General features: G+C 45.6%; 1 protein-coding gene across 6 annotated transcripts in view; it reads right to left on the minus strand.

The window, feature by feature from the left end:
• Window positions 1-24,478, minus strand: part of CNTN3 (contactin 3) — a 185,998-nt gene that overhangs the window by 113,875 nt on the left and 47,645 nt on the right. For 3 of the 6 annotated variants that reach the window (XM_088798084.1, XM_074312196.2, XM_074312197.2), the window contains 2 exons: window positions 14,201-14,327; window positions 1,635-1,810 (listed from right to left, as the gene is read on the minus strand). In XM_088798084.1, the coding sequence (XP_088654210.1) occupies window positions 1,635-1,810; window positions 14,201-14,327 (303 nt within the window). Of the gene's footprint in view, window positions 1-1,634; window positions 1,811-14,200; window positions 14,328-16,699; window positions 16,805-24,478 lie in introns of those variants that run through there. The other 3 variants (XM_088798086.1, XM_088798087.1, XM_088798088.1) reach the window with 2 other exon arrangements.

Consider the following 24,478-nt stretch of genomic DNA (forward strand, 5'->3'; position numbering starts at 1 on the left):
TCTTGATCAGAAGCCCCAAGGATAATATCATGTACACATATTTACTGTACACATACATATTACCTAATATATATGTATCTATAACATATATGGCAAAATGGCATAACAATTTAAATCAATAAACGTGAAAATCACCAAGACTACAAAGTATATAGTAAGGAAAAAAAGGAATTAAATTCCTATTTTAAATGGATGAACTCTAAAAAGATAATTTAGATTTAAATTCCTGGCTACCGAAGGAATAAAGACAAAGTACTTGGGTAAACTTACAGGTAACCACTTGGATCACATAAATGTGACCTATCCCTTCTAAAATACCCAGAAAGATACAGGTTAAAAAAGAAAAAACTTTCTATAGAGGGGAAAAAAATAGAGATAAAAACAAAGGAAAGAGTAAGTAAGTATGAAAAATGCAACACACGGAATACAGTGGCAGGAGCAAAGCCAACCATTGCCATTAGAAAAACAGAAAGCAAAAGAATAAGGCAGGCATTGAATGACATGTCAGCAGTTATTAATGGTTATGGTGGCAGTGGGCAGACCCTACCACGTTATCAGAACACATTCATTCCAATTTCAGAATCACTGACGTGAAACGAAGGAAAAGAAATCTTAAAACCAAGTCAGGCAATACATAAATACATAATCCATAACCATATATATCTCTGTATCTATACATGTAGGGGGTGCCAAAAAATGTATACACACTTCAAAAAAGGGACAAACTGTTTTAAAATTGTAATACTCAATGTGTACTGATAACAAAAGATGAATCCAAGTCACGTTTGACTTCTGCAATTACAAGAGGTGCTCAAAGTGATAACCATCAGTGTAATTTTAATATAGTTTTTTCCATTACTTAACATATATATACTTTTTTTGGCTACACACACACACACACACACACACACACACATAAATACAGACACACACACACAAAGTACACAAGTGAAACAAAGGAAGAGAGATTAGGAAGAAGAAACAAAAAATAGAAAGCAGTCCAAGGGTAAAGTGGGAAGATAAAAACTCAATTGAGTATCTGGTCCCGACTCCAAATTTGCTGGTTAAACAGTGATGTTCTCAGTTTGGGCCACATGCTCCCCGAGGTCCAATTAGCATGGTACCCAGGTGGCTTCCAGAGCCGGGCCTCGGCCAGAGGTACGCTGAGGATCACGGTGCACCAGCTAAAATAGCAAAGGGGGGTCACAGCAGGGCACATTCTTTTCTCCTCGTTCTCACTGTCTTTGTTCCTTAATATTTTCAGATGTGTCAGATGTGATTCTCTAAGTTAAATATTCTTCCACAGCAAGGACCCTGTCTGCTGATCTTTCCATCCTTTCAGGTCCGGCACAAAACAGAGTAGCTGCTCAATAAACATATTCTTACCTGGGGTATTTTTCTTCCCTTAAATAGAACTGTTACAAAACAGTAAAATGGAAAACTCTCTCTCTCTCAGCTGTAACTTGTCTAGTATACAGAGATCATAGTATACAGAGGTCATAAAAATCACATTGCGTCAACATATTTACTGAATAAATAAAATCCGTGTCTTGTTTTTAGCCCAAGATGAGCACACGAATTCAGTTCCATATTGTTAAATGTTGCACTTACAAGATGTGCAAGCAGAAACTTACAGGCAAACTGGAGTTTCGCTTCCCTGCTGACAACGGTCCCAAGTGAATTTGTCGCAAAACACTGGTAACTTCCTGTGTCCCAGTTCCTGGTGGGGTTCATCACCACCAGGTTTCCTCCGCTCAATTTATAACGATATTCCAGACTCAGGTTAATATCACTTCCATTCAGCTGCCATCTGTAAAAAATGTTAGGTTTTCCTCTCTTAGTACATTTGTTAACAAAACCCGAAAACCTATGATATAAAATCCTCTTTAAACATCATCTTGCTTATCAATAAATGAAAGGCAATGAATATATTATTCCATCATTACATAACTGAAGATTAAATACGCCCCAGTTATTTATCAGAACCCAAAGGTTGAAGAGCAGTAGCAAGTACAACAGAGTAGCATCTACAAGTTAAAGGTTTTCCAAGCTTTTCTGAAGAGGTGAGAGCAATTAGGTTGTTCACTTGGGGGAAATGAGGCTGGGTCCATACAGGCAAAGACACGTGGAAAGTTGAGGTAATTACCTCACACACTGCAGGTCCATCTCACGCTGTCAGTTCAGGGGTAAAGTGCACATTTCTTTGATTTATCCAGACTGACTGAGCACATTTAATAAGTTAATTGGGTAAGTGCTCAGCTATCCATTTCAATTTGTCTGGGTAAATACCTGTCCCCAGGGCCTTCTCCACTGTTCTGTGCTGTCACAGTGCTATTTGCTCAGTGGGACAGGTGGTAAAGGCCCCAAATGCCACCCACGGGGCTGGGAACAGAGAAGGCACTAAGACCAGAGCCGTATCAATGGGAAGCCACAAGGAAAAACCAGAAGCTGGTTTTTAGACAAAAGTTTTTCAAAAGGAAAAGTGAAAGCTCTGAACCAGTAAGTACACCTCACACACCCTGGTAGATTCCGTCTTTACAAACTCATTCGTGCCCACCCACCTCCAGATCACACCCACTGTAGAAACTGAGCCGTCCACGTCTGAGAAAACTTGATTCTTCTAATAAAATTACATTGCTATGTGTTCTATGACATTGCTCTTTATAATAATGTTGAAAAAACGGGAAATATAACACCCATTTTATAGTTGGGGATTTTAAAACAACAGCTGAGTGAGTTGGCAAATGTCCTATAAGTATCAATGGGCTGAAACACAAGTAGTGCCCATGTATTCTAGCCCAGAGTTCTCTGTCATGGGCCATGTAAGCATGTTGATTAATATATGAAATACTTATTTATTTATTTTCCAGAAAAATAATGTGTATGTGTATATATATATATATATATATATATATATATATATATATAGTATTGATGAAGAGCTTTTTCGCATTTGTGTACCAATTCTTCTCCTCCCAAATCTTCCCACACCTTGAATATTTTCTCTCCTTTTTCTTAGTTTCAGGTGTTCAAAACAATGTAATAGTTAGACGTTTATCATTTACATCCCTCACACTGTGTCAACCCCCCTCCCCCCATCCACTATCCCTCTGACATGGCACAGAGCCCTTACATTTCCACTGTCCCTATTCCTAATGCTGTGCTCCGCTTCTTGTAAGTATATACATACATACATGCATATATATACAAACTTGTAGTTGACATTCATTATTGTTCAGCTTCAGCTTCAGGTGTACAGTGCAGTGATCAGGTAATTACACCATCCCTGAGGTGGTCTCCTTAATAAGACAAGTGTCCATTGGATACCCTACAAAATCTTTACAACATTATTGATTATATTCCTAGATATATTATGCACCATGAAAACATAGAAACAGACAGAATGTGAACATTATCACATGTCAGTAAATGTGCAGAAACTTAAAAGGAATATTACACAGCTGTGAAAATTGTATGAATTTATATAAACATGAAAAAGTCACACAAACTACGATTAATAAGAATACAAATTAAATCATGCAGTTTCATGCCATTTACATAAAATTTTAAGACTCAGAAAGTCATATTAGGACTGTTCTAAACATATTATAATGTATTAAAATGATAAACCTCAACTTAAGGTATTTTAACACTCTCGTGGAGAGAGAGTGGGATGTGTCTAAAGGGCAAACGCTGGGAAATTTACTTTTTTGGTTTTATTTCTTAAACTGGGCAGTGGTTACAGGAACATTCGCCATTACACTTGACGGTATGTCTGTATCGTTTTCTGTATCTGAAATACTGCACAGTGAAATTTTAATGATGAACACTTTAGGAAATGAATAAATTCGTAAGTTCAGTCCCTACTGCTCAAAGAAATCTTTTATCATTTTGCTCCTTTTTGAAACCAAGATTTCCTTGATTTTTCTTTCTTTATTCACATACAAGTCTCACCGGCCTAAAGCAGCGTTTCTCCTGAGACCACAGTGAAATTAAGGGCAACAACTGGGGGCTCTAGGTCTTTTCTCTTGAACTTAAAAAGAACAAAATTACAAAGAAATAGAGTTGTAACCTTTCTCTTTGTGGCAGATTCTGCTGTTGGGTTTCGTTTTGCTCTGTTTACAGTATAACAGTCTTATGATTCGCATGAGCACTTTGGGTCACTTTCTTCTATTCTGATGTTAATTCTGCCTGTAGAGTTTGGCAGCAGAACCATAAGCACATATTAACCTTCTCTCATCTTATTCCTCCCCAAATCCTAGGAGGTAAAGGAAACCGGTCCATCCACGTTCCATCAAACACTCTCCTCCTGACGTGCAGTGTGCTCTGAGGAAGGACATCAGCACCACCGACATCTTCACCATCCTCACCACCAGCACCACCGGCATCTTCACCACCAGGACCACCGGCATTTCACCATCCTCACCACCAGCACCACCGGCATCTTCACCATCCTCACCACCGGCATCTTCACCATCCTCACCACCGGCATCTTCACCATCCTCACCACTGGCACCAATGGCATCTTCACCATCCTCACCACCAGCACCACCGGCATCTTCACCATCCTCACCACCGGCATCTTCACCATCCTCACCACTGGCACCAATGGCATCTTCACCATCCTCACCACCAGCACCACCGGCATCTTCACCATCCTCACCACCGGCATCTTCACCATCCTCACCACCGGCACCAATGGCATCTTCACCATCCTCACCACCGGCATCGTCACCATCCTCACCACCAGCACCACCGGCATCTTCACCATCCTCACCACTGGCATCTTCACCATCCTCACCACCGGCATCTTCACCATCCTCACCACCGGCATCTTCACCATCCTCACCACCGGCACCACCGGCATCTGGGAGGCTGTTGGACATGCAGAACCTTGGCCCCTCTCCTGGATCTACTGAGTCAGAATCAGCACATTAATGAGAACTCCGAGTGTTTAGCAGGAAGGACACTCAGGCTGGAGAAGTGGTCTGCACTGTGCCCAAGGGCGACCAAGGACTGACTGCCGAAGGGCAGGGCACGAGCAGGTAGGGACGCCTGCTGTTGGTCTGGCCTGTTTCATGCTCCGTGACTACAATCAGAAAGGCCTTCCTCCCTGCCCCCCTTTCTTGAGACAAACATGCATTGAGAACTTGCATGTCAGACCGTTTTTTAGTTTCTGAGGACGTGGAGAACCAGAGTCCCTGCCTTCACAAAGCTTCCTGTCTGTGGAGACGTTTCCCTGGTTCCTGGTTGCTGCCCCACCCCCATCTCGTCCCCAGGTCCCAGCCACTCCTAGCCTGTGACAGCCCAGTAAACACAAATGGGATTCAGAACCAAGTGCCCCCTGGTTTATGTGGAACTGACCCATCACCATCTGTGACCATGAGTGAATGACTTATCTCCCTGAGACCTAAGTTTGTAACACTGAAATGAAGAAAGGCCATTGTTCCCACAGGATTACATTTACGTAGACAATGTATGCCAAGCTCTTAGCGCACGGGAGCCGTCCAGCAAGCCAGTGGGTGGGTGCCTTTTAAAGTGGGAGCCACTGTCACAAGCTGCCAGCCTGTCTGCCACTTCATCAGTCTCTACTCCCATCCCCTTCAGCGCGTGTTGGTGACATGTGACCTGCTCCATCCAGTGCTTTCGGCCATCTGCTCTCACGGGCAATGAGCTGTGTCTTCCACGTGTGGTTTGTCTGCACTTGTACCTGCCTGAGAATTCAGCAAAACATGGGAAGACACATGCTGGGCATGACCTTCAAAGAGTAAATCTGACAGCAGATCACAAGAGGGTGGGTAGAATTTTTAACCTGTAAATAGTGTGTCAGTTACTGAGTGATTTAATGTTTGCAGTGGCAAAAACTCCCCTAAACTCAAATCAGGAAAAATGTAGTTAATTTCAGTTTTGAATGGAGTATTCTCATGACAATGGGTGCTCTGTTTCCGTGACCTACAAAGTACGGTTTGTGGGGGAAACAGATTTTAGCTCTAGAGTTAGAATGTGTATGGCCTGACTAAGCATGCCTGATGCTCTGTTTGAAAACTGTGTTTTTGTGGGGGTCTGATGGATAACAAAGATACAGTGGTTTTGTGGACAACTGTAAAGCGAAATAAAATATTTTTCTTGCCTATTTAATAGCTGGACAGACTTAAGGGCTCATAGAGTGTGTGGGGAAATACTTATTTCCATAATTGTCTCAGACCTGAAAGCCATCACCCCAAAGTTCTGACTAAAGAACCAAAATGGAAAACGTTTGATCCATTCACATAAATGTTTCTTCCTTCCTTTGGCTCAGTCTGCATCCTACAGACACGCTCCCTAGATAACTTCACCACTGAAAAGGCATAAACGACTGTGAAACACGTTTCTCCTACACCAAAAGCAGGGGGGCATTTGGTTTAGAAAAAACTCTTCTGAGCTGTGGTACCCTTGGAATTCCTTGAATAATGTTAATTTTCTTTTAACGAAGCAATATAATTATTTCTCTCCTTCCTAATACAATTCATCATTAATGGAACTTATCCCCAGGTGATATAAAATTTCTCAGTATCTCACTACATATTGTTTTCCCTTTTGCTGAAAATAGGTGAATTCAAAAGCATTGTCTTTGTTTAAACTCTGAAATGGGTAAGAAATTTCTGTGCCTGGGCTTCCAAATGTTATAGTATCCTGAGAAAATAGTGTATTTAAGTTCTTAATGCAAAATATTCACATTTAGGCCTGATTTGTAAATATTTCTGATATTTACATCTCATAAGCAATAATCAGGAAAACTGAACGCACACACACATACTCATTTCACCAAGTCCATGTCCAATAAATCTACAAATTGGGCTAATTTTCTTTACAGTAAATTAGAATCCAACTGTTCAGAGCTCGGGAACACAGCACAGGCGTAACACGTGGCAGGAAAAGGGCACATTCAGGCCATAAATTGGGGAGCCTTTCCAGGTAGACCCCTTGGCGACTTTTGCATGTTCTCAAGCCTTCGTACAAGTTACAGGTGTCTACTGCATAGAGGAATTTGAGGTTCGTGAGAACTTCTGATGTTTGAAATATGCAAATTGTTTCAAACTTCATGAAAGTCCCACTTGCTTACCCAAACTCCATTCCGAAAGGCTTAACGCAGTGATCTGGAGAGAAGGAGAGAAGCTGTGACTCCTGGGCTGCAGACGCCGGCGTTGCCGTCACGGAACATTCACGTTTGCTCCAGCCGCAGGTGGATCGTGGAGCGGCAGCTCTGTTGTACACGGGCCGGACTGAGAAGTGGCTCATGTAATCACCACATGGAATCCTCTGGAACGACCCTCTACGCTCACTGTCAGCCTTCAGTGTTCAGACACTCATCTACACGAATTAGGGTTTGCGTTCAGAATCCACAGTGAGAAACAGCTTCTTTGCGCATATCACAAAGGTGCGGATCTCACTGCGCTGCTGTGGACGTTACATGTGAACGTGTTGCTGGGCCGTAAGCAGAGGTGAAGACTGAGGAGCACGCGTGGGGAGTTGGCTTACTCTGCAGGCCCACCCGAGGCAGCAAGCATTTGATCAATCCACTTCTTCTACACCTGTCATGCTGTCCACATGACCGGACACTAGAAGCGTGGCCTCCACGGCCAATGGCAGGTGAATGGAGGGAAGAAACCGGATGGAACCCACTACGACACACCGGTGGGTCCATGGGAATTTCCCCTGAAAAGTCAAATTTCTTTAAAACATCGTGCACGACCTTCGGCCAACCGTTCCTGACTCTTGAATATGAAATATAAGGTGCCTGATACAGGAGACATTTCAACTTGTAACTATTACATCAAAATGACAAAGATCGTAATTGCTACTTCCAGGAAATAAACTCAGACACCACTGGTTGCAGGTCTGCAAGTCGCTGCCCTCCCCCACACACTAACATGTGTGAGAGCGTGTGTGCAAACACACATTTACACACTGATCAGTTAATCAGTATAAAACACCGGATTCTCGGTTTGAGGAGGTGCTTTCGGAAGCATGGAGGCACTGCTGAATGACGGTACTGAGTCACAGCTGACTGCCCAGCCGGAGCCTCGAGCGCTGGCAGGTGGCAGGTGCTCAGACGTGCCCTGATGACGTGATCTGATCGAGCCTCTGAGCTCCCGTCACTACCTCCTCATCGCTGTCCCTACCTGGGGCCACACATACAGTCAACAAACCTCCAGGAAGGGTGTTAATGTGTAATTACTGTCTTTACTAGTTGCTATGGATTTACTGCACTACTTATTGTGAAATAGGGACGCTCTCCCCCAAAACCATACAAGGACGGCGTGACAATGATGACCATGACCAGCATAGCCTCGCTCGTCACCTGGGTCACTTCAGGCGCTAAGCCTTAGGTCTCCCACTAGAACCTGAGAACAAGGTTACAGAATGTCACCCTTTGACACTGAAGCTAACAAAACTGAAAATAAATTGAGTGACTTCGGGTAGTTTGACAATCATCCCAGGATGTAACAGACCCCATAGCGGATTGTGTCAAGTTACTGTCCTGCAGGATATCTGAGCTATTGCACGAAATGTGTCAGAAAATGGAAATAAAAACAGTATTCTAGAGAAAGAGAAGTGTCACCTCAGATTTCAACATAAAACAGAGCAAAAAGAACAAAATAATGCACTAAAATCTTTTGGGGATGCGGTGGGGTTTGGGAAATATGCAGACACTAGACACTTTCAATCAACAGGCAATGCTTTATTTGAGGCTTGACAGGAAAATTAGGAATTTAATCACAGAGGCAATTTGTGGTTTTAGATGCGGCTTCGAGTTAATAAGCAAATGCATTTGTGTTCAGATGCAATGTTTGTTAATATGTTTACTGAAGTGATGAGAATAATCGCAGCCCTTAAAAGAATAAATGTCTGAATTTGCACATTCAGTACTTTACCCAAAAATATCTAGTTAGGCTTCAGCAATAATGGCTGAAGATATAAATGAGTTAAATTGTGAAGCTGTGCTTTTAAAAACTGAGTTTTTAGAATGTCCTTTATGACTTAGATTCCCATTTCTCACTCACCGATACATTTTAAACATAGATATTAAAAACACACACAGAGATTGGAGCCATCCTGGGATTAGAGACAAGTGCTGAGTTCAGTAATTGCAGCCCCGTTCACATTGATGAGATTGTCTGAACACTGTTCCGAGGAGACCTGCAGACATGCTTGTTCTCCAGGGAAGCTCCCAGGTCTGCCTCCCCCTCGACAGGCGCGCCTCACACGGCTGCTCAGGCCCCAGGACGCCGTGGGGCCCACGTTACCTTTCCTCCTCAGCCCCTCACAAACAGGAGGAAACAACAACAACAAAACGAAGGATTTCTTCTCCTGCCGTCTTCAATCGCTAAGCTCTGACCGCTCCACTTCCCCTGGGTCCTGACTGCTGACAGGACGGCTGCGTTTCCATGTTCTCCTGACACTCGGCGTCCTGTTGACACTAAAAGAGATGCTGCCCTTTTGTGCAGATGACGTCGTGGGGAGGACGTAAGTCCGTCTGGAGATTCTGCGGCCATCGTTGTCACCTCGTGCCAATCTAGGTCATAATGGAGCCGACACAGAGGGAGCAGCTCAGACGGGAGCACATCCTGTAGAAGGTGCCCGACAGCTTGTGAACCTGGGGCCCAGCGACGGGGTCCAATCCCAAGCTCCCTGTGCATTCTCCTTCCCGGGCAGGCCTGTGTGCTGTCCCTCTGCCAGCTGGGCCCTGACCACCTGCTGGGCGTCTGGGTCGTGGGATGAGGGACACACGCTGTGCTCACCTGTGAGGCGGCCCCTGTGCTGAGAAGCTTTACAACAAAGGCAGGTGTGGGTGCAGTAGGTGGGGCGCTGAGGGTGCCCACGGGCTCGTGGACAGACGGACACGACGTCTGCCCGACTGGCCTCAGAGTACAGGCAGGCTGCATCTGCAGTGGTTTTCAGTTGTCCAACCACGGGCACACTGCGTGGCTCTGCGTGGCTCCCTGTGGCTGTGGGGACACAGCTCACGATGCTGCATGGAGCTGGGCCTGGGAATCGGCGAGGATGAGACCTCCTCACAGAAGCTAGAGGACAGTGACACAATACCCGACATGGCGGCAGGGTGTATGTGGGGACAGATTACATACAGTCAGAGTCATGTTAAAATACGTCCTATGCACAGAGTCCACTAGACAGTAGAGACTCTGCTGCCCTCTACACTGTCTCGCACGGCGAGCACACACACCATCGACAGCATGCGTCCGTTATGCACGTGCGCAGCCAAACACAGGGCCCTGGAGACCACGTGCAGTGTCACGTGGGGGGTGCAGACTGCAAGCAACCTCAGGCGCCCTGAGTCAGTGGTGAGCAGACTGTCTTTCCCTTTTCTCTTTGCGGTGAATGTGCTGAGTGGATGCTCAGGAAATCAGGAGGTGTGGGAGGTGACTCCGTTTGGAGACCACAGGGCAGAGGGGAGAGTGTCCCTGGGGACCCGCACTTTGACTGCATTTCATCCTGGCACTCGTGTATCCGAGTGTCCTCACGCTGTGCTTATTACAGCAGCTCACGTGTTCTGGAGAGCTGCAGGAAGGATGCCTGGCCGCCTCCTCGTCAGGACACAAAACGGAAGAGCACAGGCAGAAGCGACTGTGGGTCCGGGCAGTCTGCCACGCGCTGTCCACAGAACTTTCTAGAAGCACAGATGCATCTCCCTGCATTCGCAACACAGCAGCTTTAGCCACCTAGGGCCACTGAGCAGAGGAAGAAGCTGCTGTGATCGAGACATTAGTTATTAATGTGACTGCCCTGTGTCCACACAGCTGCTGCGTGTGGAGCTGAGGTAAATGCTGAGAACAGCCCATGTGGGTCATAGACAGACTCTCTTTGCATCACGTGTGAAGAGAAAAGCAGTCAACGCCAGACATGGGGATTCCAAAGAGAGAGCAACGGATGTTAACCGTCTCTTGGGAAGCTTTGTAACTCTGGATGGGGTCCTGCTGCTGACAGCCGTCGGGGCGGAGACGCCACCGCGACCCTGAGCTGGCAGTGGGGCGTCTGCACGCTCTCCAGGCAGGTCGGCCTCTGTATTTTAGAGACACGCCTGCTCCCTGTGGGCCCTGTGCATTCTACCCATTTCAGCCCAAATATGTGGTCCCTTAAAGGATAAGTGGCACCAGAAGCTACCTGAGATGCTCCTATGGGGTCCTTCAAAGAGCAAATGGGGGGCACTTGTAAGCCCGCAGGAGGTCCAAGGAAACCTTCCCATTTAAGCAAGTCTTTAAAGCTTCCTAGGTCACCCCTTTCAGAGCATCAGCAATTAGGAGACTGAACACTAATTAGCTTCTAAATAGAGGCTGTGGGGAGATGCACCAGAAGGACTAAATCCCCAGTTAAACCCCATGACAAGCAATTTCCCTGGAGCATGTCTGAACTTTCGGATTTCTAAGAGGGCCAATTAAGACTTCTTTATTCCTCGGGGCACTAACAAAGACGAATGTCTCCTGAGAGGCGTTTGCCTCAGTCCACAGCGCAGGTCTGGGCGTTCCAAGCACAGTGTTTTCTTAAGCTCTGAAACTTTAGTTTGAATCTCGGGGGCCTGTTTGCATTCGACTTACGTGTCGTCTCACATGACCCCCTAACTTTCCCCCTCAGCAAATATCTAGAATCTGTGTGTCTGTGTCCCGGCCTGCCTGCTTCTATTAATAAATACGTATAAAAACCTATCCTTTCTCTGACTACTTGGAGGAAAATCCACGTATCCTTTTTGATGCCCTCAATGTTATCACATATGTATCCTATTTATTGGTAACTGTTAAATGATAGTAAGAGCATAAGAATCAGCATATTTCCTTCTGGAACATGGACGCAATAACATACACTGTTATCTGGGTGGCCGTTGAAGTCAAGAGCCAGGGGGCAAAAATCAGGCTGTAAAGAAGGTGACGTCATCTAAGCAGGTAACGTCCTAATCAGAACCCGGCAGTTTTACACCCATTTACTCCATCAGCGCGTCCTATGCAGAGGGCAGGTGACACGGAGTCACCGCTTGTTACGGGGAAGCCTGATATTTTCATAGTAAAAAGAGGATCCCTGTGCTTTTCTACAGTCTCAATTTCTAGGGACTATCAACCTTCAATTTAAGTGAAATTTCATATTGGTTAGAAGTGTTAACTTAAGAAAATGTTTATAGCTGTAGTTAAAATGTCAGCTCCCTCTGGCTACAAACCAAGTATTTTAAACAATACCGACCATGTTAAATCTCTTCATCCATCAGACTTCAAACTGATTAATGAGTTTACGTCACATCTCTTTGTCTCAGTTATGGATTTTGTTTAAATTTCAATGTATCACATCCCAGGCCATGTAATAAAACGTAAGAAGCGCTGTGCAAATGGCAGAACTTTTTCATAAACTTTGTTTTACACATGGGAGCAGTATGTTTAAACACTTACTTCCTGGCATCACAATAAAGACGGGACACATGAAGAAATAACGACAGCAGCGGCCACGTCTGGATTTCTAAACTCAGTACTTGCTGTTTGCTAAAACATTATAAACATGACTAATCTATTCATTTAGAAATACACTCCTGTACGACTAAATCTTGTATCTTGACAATTTTTCAGCTGAACACATGTATTATCAAATTATTCAGAAGGTAAATGCCAGGAAATACAACGTAACTGAGAACAGGAAAGCAGCCTGCCCACGAGTCAGTCAGTCATCGGTTTCTTTACCATATTTACAGTCAAGTCTAAAAGGATAATCTTCCATTCCGGGGAGAAACAAATGGATGCATTTAAAAAAGTGTCAGAATCTCCTGTGAAAATGCTGGAAGACGATAACTCCAGGATAACGTCTCGTTAAGTCAGTTTGTTCACTTTTCCCCAGAAGAAGAAGAAAATTCCAGATGCTGCGTGTGCTTCAGTCTGATTAATTAAACTAGATCATGAAATCGTGTTTCTGGTATTTGAATCATACGCTATGCTTTTCACATTTTTCTATGGAGAGGAAGAGGCAGAGAGAAACTTTATCCTCTCAGCCAATCCTGACCGATAACCCGGAATTATGCTGCTGAAAGTACACTGTAGGTGCTCAATACACAGGCTGGTGGACATTGTTTCACGAAGACTGCGCTTGACGGCTGCCAGGTGCAAAAATGCCAAGATCTGCCTTCTCACCCAGCGCTGACCTAACCCACTGGAACAGTGAAGGTGGGCGTCTACTGTTTACAGGGGTCAAACAACATCAGGAGTTCAATAGTCCTCGAAACATTTAGAATTCTATCAATTCAGACTGAGGTCAGCTTGCTCTGCGGGTTACACAGAAGGCTCTGCCAAACAAACTAATATTGTAAACAGTTTCAGGACAAATGCTCACAGCACTCAAAGCACACGTGGTCAGGGAGCCTCCAGCACTTTCTAGCAGCCACTTCTAGGAAAGCAGCATATGCTCTTCACAAATAATTTGTTTTTCCCCTAAAATGGGTCCCCTAAGGGGGACCCCTAAACACCCCTAAGAGTAAACACGTTAGTCTTGTGTTATTTAATAAAGTAAATACCCACCATCCAGTAACCACCATCATTCCCAAATGTTCATATGTATTTTTATCTTAAGGTGACAGTTCAGGTTTTTATTCTTCTTTTCCTTAGAACTTTCTGTGATGTTTGAAGGTTTTCAGTGAGCAGGTATCATTCATGTAATCTGAAAAGTACATACTTTCATGGGGGAAAAAATCTAATAATAAACATATTTTTCTTCAAGAATAAGTAAAACCACTTTAGTAAGAACGTATTTTATTCTTTTATACTTAATGAACCTTCAAACACAACCCAATACAATGGCAAAGCAAGGATAGATGCCGAAGTATTTTTTTAATTATGATTTCCAAACACCTTTAGAACACATTTAATCTCATTGCCCACAATGGATGTGTCCCCGAGGACTGCATTATGCACTAAACTTCACTATAAATCAATAAAAAGACAGTGCAGATGTAAGAGATTCCACCATGTTTCCCTTCAGTGACGAGGAAATCCCACTGCAAAGTGGACGAAACCTGCGCGGCCAGGGCCCAGCCTGCTGGAAACGGTGGAGGGATGCACGGCCACAGGCTCACGCACTGCTTCCTCCTGAGGGCCTACATTTATGAGCACAGAACAAATTCACAACTGACACATCACTTTTCTCTCCATTTGAGTTTTCAAACTTCCCACTGTACCTGTAATGAGGTGAAGGGTTGCCTCTTGCTTCGCAATTTAAAGTCACTCTTTTATCCCGGGGACCAATGGGAACAACGCTGTCACTGGGCTCTCTGATAAACACAGGGCCTTGTAAGGGCAGCTCCCCTGTGGGGGGGAAACATCCAAAAACAACCACGTAAGTGAAAGGTACATACAAGCTACGTTCCAGAATTGAGGAGACAGAAGCCAGGAACTCCTGTCTGCGCTCTAGAAACAAAGCTTTAATAAGACACGTGCCCGTCTGACGCCCTACAAACCTTTACATTATTGGTTATGGTCCCCAAGCTGTCTTTCGTGTCCCCGTGGCAATACTTGTACATCCCAATCCCCTCACCTTCTCCCCCAAGCCGACCCCCTCCCATCTAGCAACCCTCAGTTTTTCCTCTGTGTCTCGGAGACTGTTTCTGCTTAGTTTGCTCATTTATTCTGGTCTTCAGATTCCACATGTAAGTGAGATCATTTGGTATTTGTCTTCGTCTGACTTATTTCACTTAACAAAATGTTCTCTAGGTCCATGCATGTCATTGTGCTGCACACCTAAACCTGAAGCTGAGTAACACTGAATGTCAAGTATAATTACATATATACAGTCACAGGATGTGGAGCACAGCATAAGGAATAGAGTTACTGGGATCGTAATAGCTGTACGCGATGTCAGAGGGGCAGTAGATTGGGGGGCAGGGGATTCTCACTCTGTGAGGGGTGTAAATGTCTAACTAGTACATTGTTTTGTACACCTGAAACCAATATACATAAATAAATACAATACAAAATAAACTAGGAAAAGCCATTCAACTTTCAAAAAATAAATAAATAAGCGGATAAATAAATGAATTACAAAAAACACACACACAAAATAAATGTTTGCCAGCAGCCGCCCTTCAGGAGCCTCCGTGAGCCCTCGAGCAGCCTAGACACACAGGTAGGAAGGTGAGAAGCCGCACAGAAGCTTTCCCATGGCAATCAGATCCCTTCTGCTGTGAACGCAACCTCACAGATTCCTTCTGAGGACACAAAGGCTACCTACACCTTCACTGGTGAGTCACCTGCGACAGGAAGCCTGTCCTGCCGTCAGCCCCTTTGAAAACTTCCGCGGACTGAAAACCAACTGCACCCCTCGGCATTACCTCAGGCACCAAGCCTGCCAGGCACGATGCCATTCTGCCATCTTGAACTAAACACGCCTAATGTTTGGTGGGATTTCCATTTTATAACTAGCAGATTGAAGACAAGGGTATAGCACTGAACACGCGTCTTTTCATAAGTGTTTGTACATTCAAGAGACCTTGAACGTCCTGAGAACACACACACACACACACACACACACACACACACACACACACACGATCTCTCTGAAGGAAGAATTAAAAAAGAAATGAGACGACGTCATCACCAAGCACTGATGCTACTGGGCTGTGAGTCCCTGGCGTTTCTGAAAACAAATTCACAGGAAACAAGACAAAGAAAAGGAAAAGCTCACACTCTCCTGGCTCAAGGCGCCACGTTGGAGAAGAAGCAGAGGCTGAACCAACGACTCCCACAAGAGCCATGAACAGGGAGGCAGAGAAGGGCGGTCAAAGGGTACCCGAAAGGCCCCGAACCTGGGAATGGCTGTGTGGCCACTTCAAGTCATGCTAACACTACTGAAAAGATCGACTGTAACAGCAAGAACAAGCTAACAGGGCACTGCAGTGATGGGAGGGTGGGCGACCCCGTGTGGACCCCACGAGCCTGGGCATTGCTGTTCTCGTCCCCACGATGCCCGTGGTCACTCCCAGTGCCCAGCAGGACCCAGGGCACAGCCGGGTCACGTAGCATCAGGAAGATGTACTCTTGCCCATCTGACCCCAGGGCCGTGGAGTGATACCCTCTGTCTTTGCAAATGAAGATGTGGCCTGGTCCTTGCCCCTGGCTTCTGGGCGGTGACCTAGGTTGTACCTGACAGGAATGCCATCATGTAGGACGGGCTGGCCACACCAGAAAGAGCACAGCACGCAGGGTGGGAGATTTCAGTGACGGGTGTGAGTGAACGGACACCGAGTCCAACCACGTGTGCAGTCAGTCAGTCAAGCCCACACAAGGAAGCCCAGGGAAACTCTGGGTGCTGAGCTTGGTGAGCGCCCCTGGCTGGCAACACTCCTTGTGTCCTGTCACTCGCAGCCCCACAAGTGCACCTTTCTTGCTAGATGGGCTAACAGCAACTCCACAAGATAAAAGCCACAACGCTGTTGTTAGATGCTGCCTGCCTTGTATACACCCCGGAGTACGCGGTCCATGGCTCGTTTACGTGAAAAGAAAAACACTTTCCCTCACGCCAGCTTTCACTGCACATGTGGAAATGGGCACATCCAGAAGCTTCCCACCCATCACCTTGCTCTAAAGGACTTCATCAATCATCTCCTTCAAAACCTTTCTCTCGCAGAATTTTCTCAAAGGTTTTAATAGAGGCGATTGCATCTGAGATTTCTATTCTTTACCAGAGAGACCACATCGAGGCTTCCCGGGGCTCAGGCTTGATTCCCGTTGTGCATCTCAGAAAGGATGTTTCATATCCAACTCTAGCACAAGGCCATGTGTCTGTGAAAAAATAATTACACAACAAAGAATTCCTATTATGAATCAGCTGTAATGGAGAAGCTATTAAGAGGAAATACGAGCTGGTGGACGCATTTTGCAATGATTTTGAGCTGTAACCTCGTAAAGGACGTTCCTGCCCGCACATCGGTGAGGAGCCGCCAGCACCGTGTTTGAAATGCCTGAGGATATCCAGCGCCATCCCCGCGGCCCCTCGCCCACTGCAGCTCCCAAGCAAGGGCCCTGCATTTACAGTCCTAGACCCCAGAGCTGAGGGGACTGATCTGGGAGGTGCCATCAGCACGGAGTCCGAGGACGTGACAGGGGACCACTCCCCAAACTGTCTGGGACGGCGGGTGGGGGTGGGAAGAGTCTTAGAGTTGAATAATGGAGTAATTGTTCAATTTATATTCCATTGGACCCGCAATGAAAATTTACTTTTCATCATGATGCACTGCAGACATGGTGGGCATGTGTATACACACACACGACGGCTAATGACGTTACTTGTAATAACAATAACGTTGGGTCCCTGACATTTCTACTCTGTTCTACTCTAGTTTGTCCAATAGGCTTTATCCTGTTTCAAGTTTTTAAATACTAGAAATAAACGACTATATTAAAGTCATCACCCATCATGAATTCCTACCCCGATTTGATAACTCTTGTTCTAGATGCGTGCATTTCTGCCCCCCTGGGTTATTACCTAAGGAGGGTGTCTGTGATGATTGGAAAGTATTTCTTTAATTCCCTTCTTGGGAAACCAATCTTGGCCATGAAGGAAAAGAACCAGCTACTTTCAAAATGGAAAGAGCAGTGTGGTCCCAAGACATAGGATGACAAGAGGGCTGTCCCCAAGCTCTCTGAGATGCCCCAGCCTCCGTGGTCTCGGGGAAGAGAGCAAATGACACTGTGCGTGCGCAGGACCCTGTACAATAAGGACATGCTCTATTTTAATTGGGAAAATGGCTTCTGAGTTCTGCGTAAGATGGAGCGAAACCCCTCATCATAACACTTAACAGACACACGCACAGCTTCAAGTGTCAAGTGCGAAGGGAGGACAGACGCTGAGTGCCAGCTCCTGCCCCGGGCACTGCGGCTGCGGAGTCACCTGATTCTATGTGCTCGCTGAACACTCTGCATAGAAAATGGGGCTCGTGCTCACATGGCCGCTTTCCTTCACAGTGGTGTGGACACCAACCGTCCTCAGAGCTGGTGGGCATGGCCCTCACCTTTGGGTGCCACCATCCTGGAGAAGCCTTTGGCGGCCGAGACAGCGGTGTGAGGTCGGCTCTGACCCTTCCCTGACTCCCGAGGCATCACGGCTCCTTGGTGGTCACCCCATCAGTGTTCACTGCACCATTTCGGGGTATCTGATTCATCACAACGTCCCTAACCCACTTTCCATCACCTTCACTTGCGTTTCTCCTGGATCTTCCTCATCTTCAGTCTTAAAGCTTCCGGGAGGTAGTGACTGTATAACACACGTCTCTGCCCTAAACACACCCATCATAGTGTGTGTATTAGAACGTTTGGTAAATTACGTCAGAATGGGTCTCTGTGTGTTTATGCTTCAGCACAAATGGTTTTAGTTCACACGTTACAGCTCAACGAAAGAAAGAATTGGGCCATGTCGGGATAACATGAAGCAAACAGCCTGTCTTCAGCTGGAATATGTGCGTCCACCACACGGGAAGTCACGGTAGGAAAGCGTGACCTCACGGGAGCTGATTCAGTGACGGTGGCCAGGATGCTGCAGAAACGCAGCGCTGGGCTCCGCGAGCACCACCAGGCCGGTGGCTGGTCCTGAGCAGGGAGCTGGCAGGGTCTCGGTGCTGCCGCTGGGTCCCTTCTGAGGACGGAAAACGCAGACGTGACACAGGAGGCCCTCACGGAACCTGTGCAGACAGCGCCTTCAAAAGCAACTGCCTCTCGTCGGTGACCTTTGTCACCGCTGGTGCTGACGCAAAGCCCCTGTGGGAACTGCAATGGCTTGTTTAAATGGAACAGCTACCCCAGCCACTACAGAACAGAGCAGAACAAGTTGAGCTTCCGGTGCACTGTTTCATCACGCAGATCTCCGGGGAGGTCTACCGGGCCTAGAGTCCCTTCGAGAGCGGCAGCATTCCCACGGGGTTTGCCGTCCCATAGAATGGGTCCCCACACCCATGGTCAGCACTTACACGAACTGCAGGTTAGCTCACGTGACCAACACACTTCTCACTTCAGTCTCCATCTTCCGAGGCTGGGATGCAACGCCAGGGTCCGAATCTGGCCCCTGGTTTCTCTCCCCGACTCCGAGTCCGAGCTTCGCTTGGGAGCCGTGTTTGTTTCTAGGCAGGACCCGAGCCTGCCCGTCTTCCCAGAGTGTCCAAGTCTGAGACCATTTCATTGTGCAGAGTGTGTACGACACGACCCATTAGTATGTCGGGCAATTTCACACTATTGAGTAGCACCCAGCACTGCAGAGCTGATCACACGTCCCACCACGTGACACTGTGTACACGTAAAGTGTCGGCTGATGTCCATAGGCAGCTACATGCAGAAGTGAACATGTCTGCTGTGTCACCAGCAGGAGCGAGGATCCCTGACACGTCCCAAATTCAAATATGCAGCCCTTTGTGAGTTGAGTTTTGCTTTGAGGGACACGGCTGCAGACCTAGTCCCTGTGAGTGGACACGTTACGGCCAAGCTTGAACTGACGGACGTGGAGTGAGTGTGGTGTGGTGAGGCTTGAGGACGGTCGGTCAGTGGCAGGTCGCCCTGGCAGTGGGGAAAGGCACCCACTTGGAACATCCCTGCAGGCCCTCTGCCCCCGTGGAGTCTGAATGATGGATGAAGCAGGGAGAATAGCTTAAAACTCCAAGGAAACAGAAGACAGAACGTATGTGGCAACTGGACATCTCAAAGCTGGTGAGAGCAGCACAGAAAAACAAGGCAAAATATCTTGCACAGCTGTCCACTGAGGACAGCCACCGAGTGGCAGCCATTTGTGTGTGACATGTGAGACGGTGATGGTGACGGACAGCAGTGAGGACATGACCTCGTTCCACATGGTGGGCATTTCTACACGATCAGACTCGTGTGGTGATTAGCGAGACGGCCGCATGTGACGTGAGGACATGGCAGCCGTGGAAGGAGCCAGCCTCCTGGACACTCAGCAGGGGGTCACCATGGCAGTGACCACCCCCTGGGCTCCCTGCTGCTGCAGGAGCGCCCTGCCCGTGTTCAAGAGGAAACAGGACAGATATGCGGGAACTTAGGAGGGGTGATCAAAAACTACCGTGAACCTTTAAATAAACATTTATTACAGTAAAAGACACACTGCCATTAATCCCCCTCAAAACACTCCCCCTCACTTCGAATACACTTATCCCATCGTTCTTGCCACTTCCTGAAGCAGTTCTGGAAGTCCTCTTTCCTGAGTGTCTTTAGTTGTGCTGTTGTGGCTGCCTCGATGTCCTGAATCATTTCGACTTTGGGAAAGAGCCAGATGTCACACGGTGCCAGCTTGGTGAATAAGCTGGATGATGACACACTGTAATGTTTTTATTTGACATAAAATTGCCATATGCCAGAAGCAATATGTGACATGGAGTGTTGTCATGATGGAGGATGATTTACAGCACACTTTAAAACACACCTTCTCTCAACAGTAGCTCACACCTGACTGACTATACTGAACAAATTGAAACTTGTCACACACTGTTACTAAGGTTGGATACACCACTTCCTGTATTGAAGATCCCTGCCTTTCCACTGGATGGCAGTCGGCAGCAGCATTCACCGTATTTTGTGATCGCAATGGAAAGGCTCCATGTCATACATTGTTTCTGGTATATGGCGATTTTGTCAAATAAAAACATTACGGTCTGTCCTCATCTACTTATTCACCGGACCTGGCACCTGTGACTTCTGGCTCTTCCCCAAAGTCACAATGATTCGGTCGTCGAGGCAGCCATGACAGGGCAGCTAAATACATTCACGAAAGAGGACCCAGAACTGCTTCAGAAAGTGGCAAGAGCGATGGGATAAGTGTGTTCAAAGTGAGGGGGAGTGTCTTGAGGGGGATTAATGGCAGTGTGTCTTTTACTGTAATAATTATTTTTATTCATTTAAACACCATATTTCCTGATTGCACCTTGTACATTCAAACGACAGCGCGGCTCGGTCTGGGACATGCTCTCTTGAGCCCCGGTGCCAATAAGTGATCTGCAGTCAGTGTTACCAGGCGGGTGGTGCGCAGAGAGGTGACTGCATCCTCCCTTAAATTCTCATTTATTGTGATAAGAACACTGGTCAGGATGCACCAGTCTGATTTTTTAACCCACTATTCTCTAGTGACCTTCAGTTCGGGGAACTCTCGCCCTGCTTGGTGCTGGGTCCTCATGATGTGGACGCTGTGATCTGCTAGGACACAGGGTGACACAGAGCCCTGACGTTGTCCTTGACTCCTGCATTTTTCCCACACCCCACATATATTCCATCCACAATTCCTCATGATCCTACCTTGAAAATATATCCTAACTGTGCCCGCCGACCCTGCCGCCACCCTAAGCCACCATCGCCCCTGGCCTGGACACTGCGCTAGCTTCTCACGCGTGCTTGTGCTGGCGTCCCTGCGCTCCACAATCAGTCCACGCACTACACAAGGAGACCCTCCAAAACCAGGCCAGGCCACATCGCTTCTCTGCACAGGCCGCACTACAGCTCCTGCGGCCGTCAGTCCCAAAGCTCTATGTGCCTGCCCTGACCCCAGGGCTCTTCATGTCCCGCTGCCCTGTCCCCACTCCTCCGCGTGGCTTGTCTGCCACTTCTCCCCCGTAACTCATCGGGTCTAGCATGCTAGCTTTCGGGCTGTTTTTAGAACACTGAGCATGTCACCATCTATTAGAAACGAGCGTGGATTATTGACTCTGCCTGGGGCTCCCTTCCTAAACACCCACAAGGTCGGCTCGTTCACCTCCACGCCTCTGCGCAAACGCCATCTCCCCATGAGGACTAACCTGGTGGCCTCCTGTAAAAAGGCAGCTCACACCACAGCCTCCACGCTCACCCTCCTCCGCCTTTTCCTCCCGTAGCACTGTCACCTCCTAACTTACTGTCGTCTTCTACCCCAACACGATGTGATGGAAACCCCACAGAGTCCAAGAACTCTGTCCATCTTCTTCCCAGGAAACCATGTGTGGGCATAATAGATAATGAATAAATGTTAGTTTAAGAATGAACAAAGCCTAGAGTTTGTGAGGAAAAGTAGAGTCAGGTTCCTCTCAAGAAAAAATCCTGGCCAGAAATTACTGTTTGCCTCTTTGCTGCAGGGAGAAACAGGCAGAGACAAAGCAACAGAAGAAAATGGAGGAAAAATGCACAAAGTAACAAATGCCAAAGAACTTAAATTTCAGAAGATAGGAAACGGCCAATTATCAAGGCTTGCGGTATTTGCTGAGTCTGCATCTTTGGCCAAACACTCCTACACACAATATGTCTCACTTGCTGTTTATTATGAGATCACTCCCACATCATGAACAGATTTTTAAATGTAATACATAAAAAATGACCCAATATTGGTTAACAGAACATCACTCACAAGCCAGGGTTTCAGTCTAAAATTTACATATTCCAGAAGGGGCACCAACGTTCAGGATGTAAAGTGCTTAGAAAACTGGGAAGAGCCAAATTCCCATCCACCTGATAATTATAAAGATTCCCAATTCTCTAAGTAACACCCTGCGTACAGTGTATCATACGTCACTTAACCCAACCACCCCTTACCAACCTTTACAGCTTTTTACCAATATATCTAGAGTATCAAGTGGACCTTCAAATTTTTTGATAAATTCTTAGTATTTTCGAAAAATGGATACTGCTTTTTCTATAAATCCCTTCATAAATATGTAAAACATTTCTCAAAAAAGCTGAAAAACAATACAATTTGCACATGGTGTAACATTACAGCTCAAACTGTTCAAGCTTTGAAAAAGTCATCTCATTTTCTTTACCTACACCTCCGCTTTCTGAGTGTAACTTCCTATTTCCAATTAATTTGGAAATTTCAAAGTTGCTTCTATAAAAGCTGCATCATGAATATTATCACCATGGCAGATATCTTTCATCTTTCTTACACAGTAACAAGAGAACTCAAATGCCAAACTTTGTAAATGAAGAAAATACTCCTGGAGAAAAGGAAAACACTTAGTTTTGATATCTGTATTGCTCTTTCTCCAAAGGCCATTTGAAAAGGCAGAGATTTGTAAACAATGACTGCGTTTTCCTTCAGTGCCAGAGAAGTAGCAGTCAAAGAAAATGTTTTAGGAACAAAAACTGAGGCATCAGAGGGCAACCCTGTTTAAAACCCAACAAACAAAAACTTGATATAAAAAATTGGACACTTTCATTTCATTTAAATATTTGAAGAGTGTTTAAAGTTTGAGTTGAGTAGATTTTGAGACCTTGACTCAAACTTTACTCCAATATACGCGTGTTTTCAAGTAACGTGTGTGTCACCTGCCGTGGTGTTTGGCATCAGGCCCACCAGTTCCCTCTTAGAGAGGAAAACATCACACGACGTCTTTGTTAAGTGTCCTTAGGCATCACAAAGCAATTGTGTTCATGTAAAAATTGGTCTTCTTCTCAGGAGATGGGTGCTTAAATTTTTAGGGGTGATAAGTGATGACTTCTGCTTAAATGGCTTAAACAATCAACCAACCAATCAATGGAGAAATACACCACGTAGCAGACAGACAGAAGAAATACAGTGACAGGCACAAGAGTTAAATCCAAATGGTGCAGATGTGGGTGTTCATGGTACTATTCTTTCAACATTGTAAGTGCTGGAGAATTTTTATAATAAAGAGATGGAAAACAAACAAACAAAAAAACCGAAACCTAACTGTTGTGCACATACCATGTTTCCCCGAAAATAAGACCTACCTGGGTGATCAGCTCTAATGCGTCTTTTGGAGCAAAAATTAATAGAAGACCCGGTCTTATTTTACTATAATATAAGACCGGGTCTTATATAATACAATAATAACATAATATAATAAGATAATATAATAACAATATAATATAATAAATACCGGGTCGTATATTAATTTCTTCTCTAAAAGATGCATTATAGCTGCCGGTCTGGCTAGGTCTCATTCTTGGGGAAACATGGTAGCATTTTATTTAAAAAAAAACCCTTCTCTTACTTATCCACTCCTCCAGAAAACAAAACAAAACAAAACAAAAGAAATACATGAAATGATTTATAAGTTGCTTTTGAATGTTGGATATATAATTATTCCTTTTCATTCTATTTTGTTCTAAACTGCAAATTTTCCAAATTAACAAATAAGAAGCCTGTTCTTATTTTGGGACCCTTAAATAAGTTATTTGCCAAAAAGGAACAGTATTTTCTTTAAGATTAGATATGAAAATACCAGCATTCTTTCGAATTTATATTCTCCCTTTACACTAGAGATGAGAAGTTTGAGCTCCTTTCGTGGGGGGAGAGGGGAGAAGAAAAATTAGGAATGAACATTTTCAAGTTCTGATGCACTGTTGTAATCACAGCACAGGAGATTCGTAATGTAAGCTGCTGTTATATTTGCTACGGAAATAAAATGATGTGCCAAATGAGGGAGTGAAAAGAGAATCCAATAATCAGAAGAGAAAAATAGAATTTTCTTTCTGGACAA

The sequence above is a fragment of the Rhinolophus sinicus genome, chromosome 5 (genome assembly GCF_057876585.1).
Source record: "Rhinolophus sinicus isolate RSI-liver-muscle chromosome 5, RSI-T2T, whole genome shotgun sequence".
Lineage (NCBI taxonomy): Eukaryota > Metazoa > Chordata > Mammalia > Chiroptera > Rhinolophidae > Rhinolophus > Rhinolophus sinicus.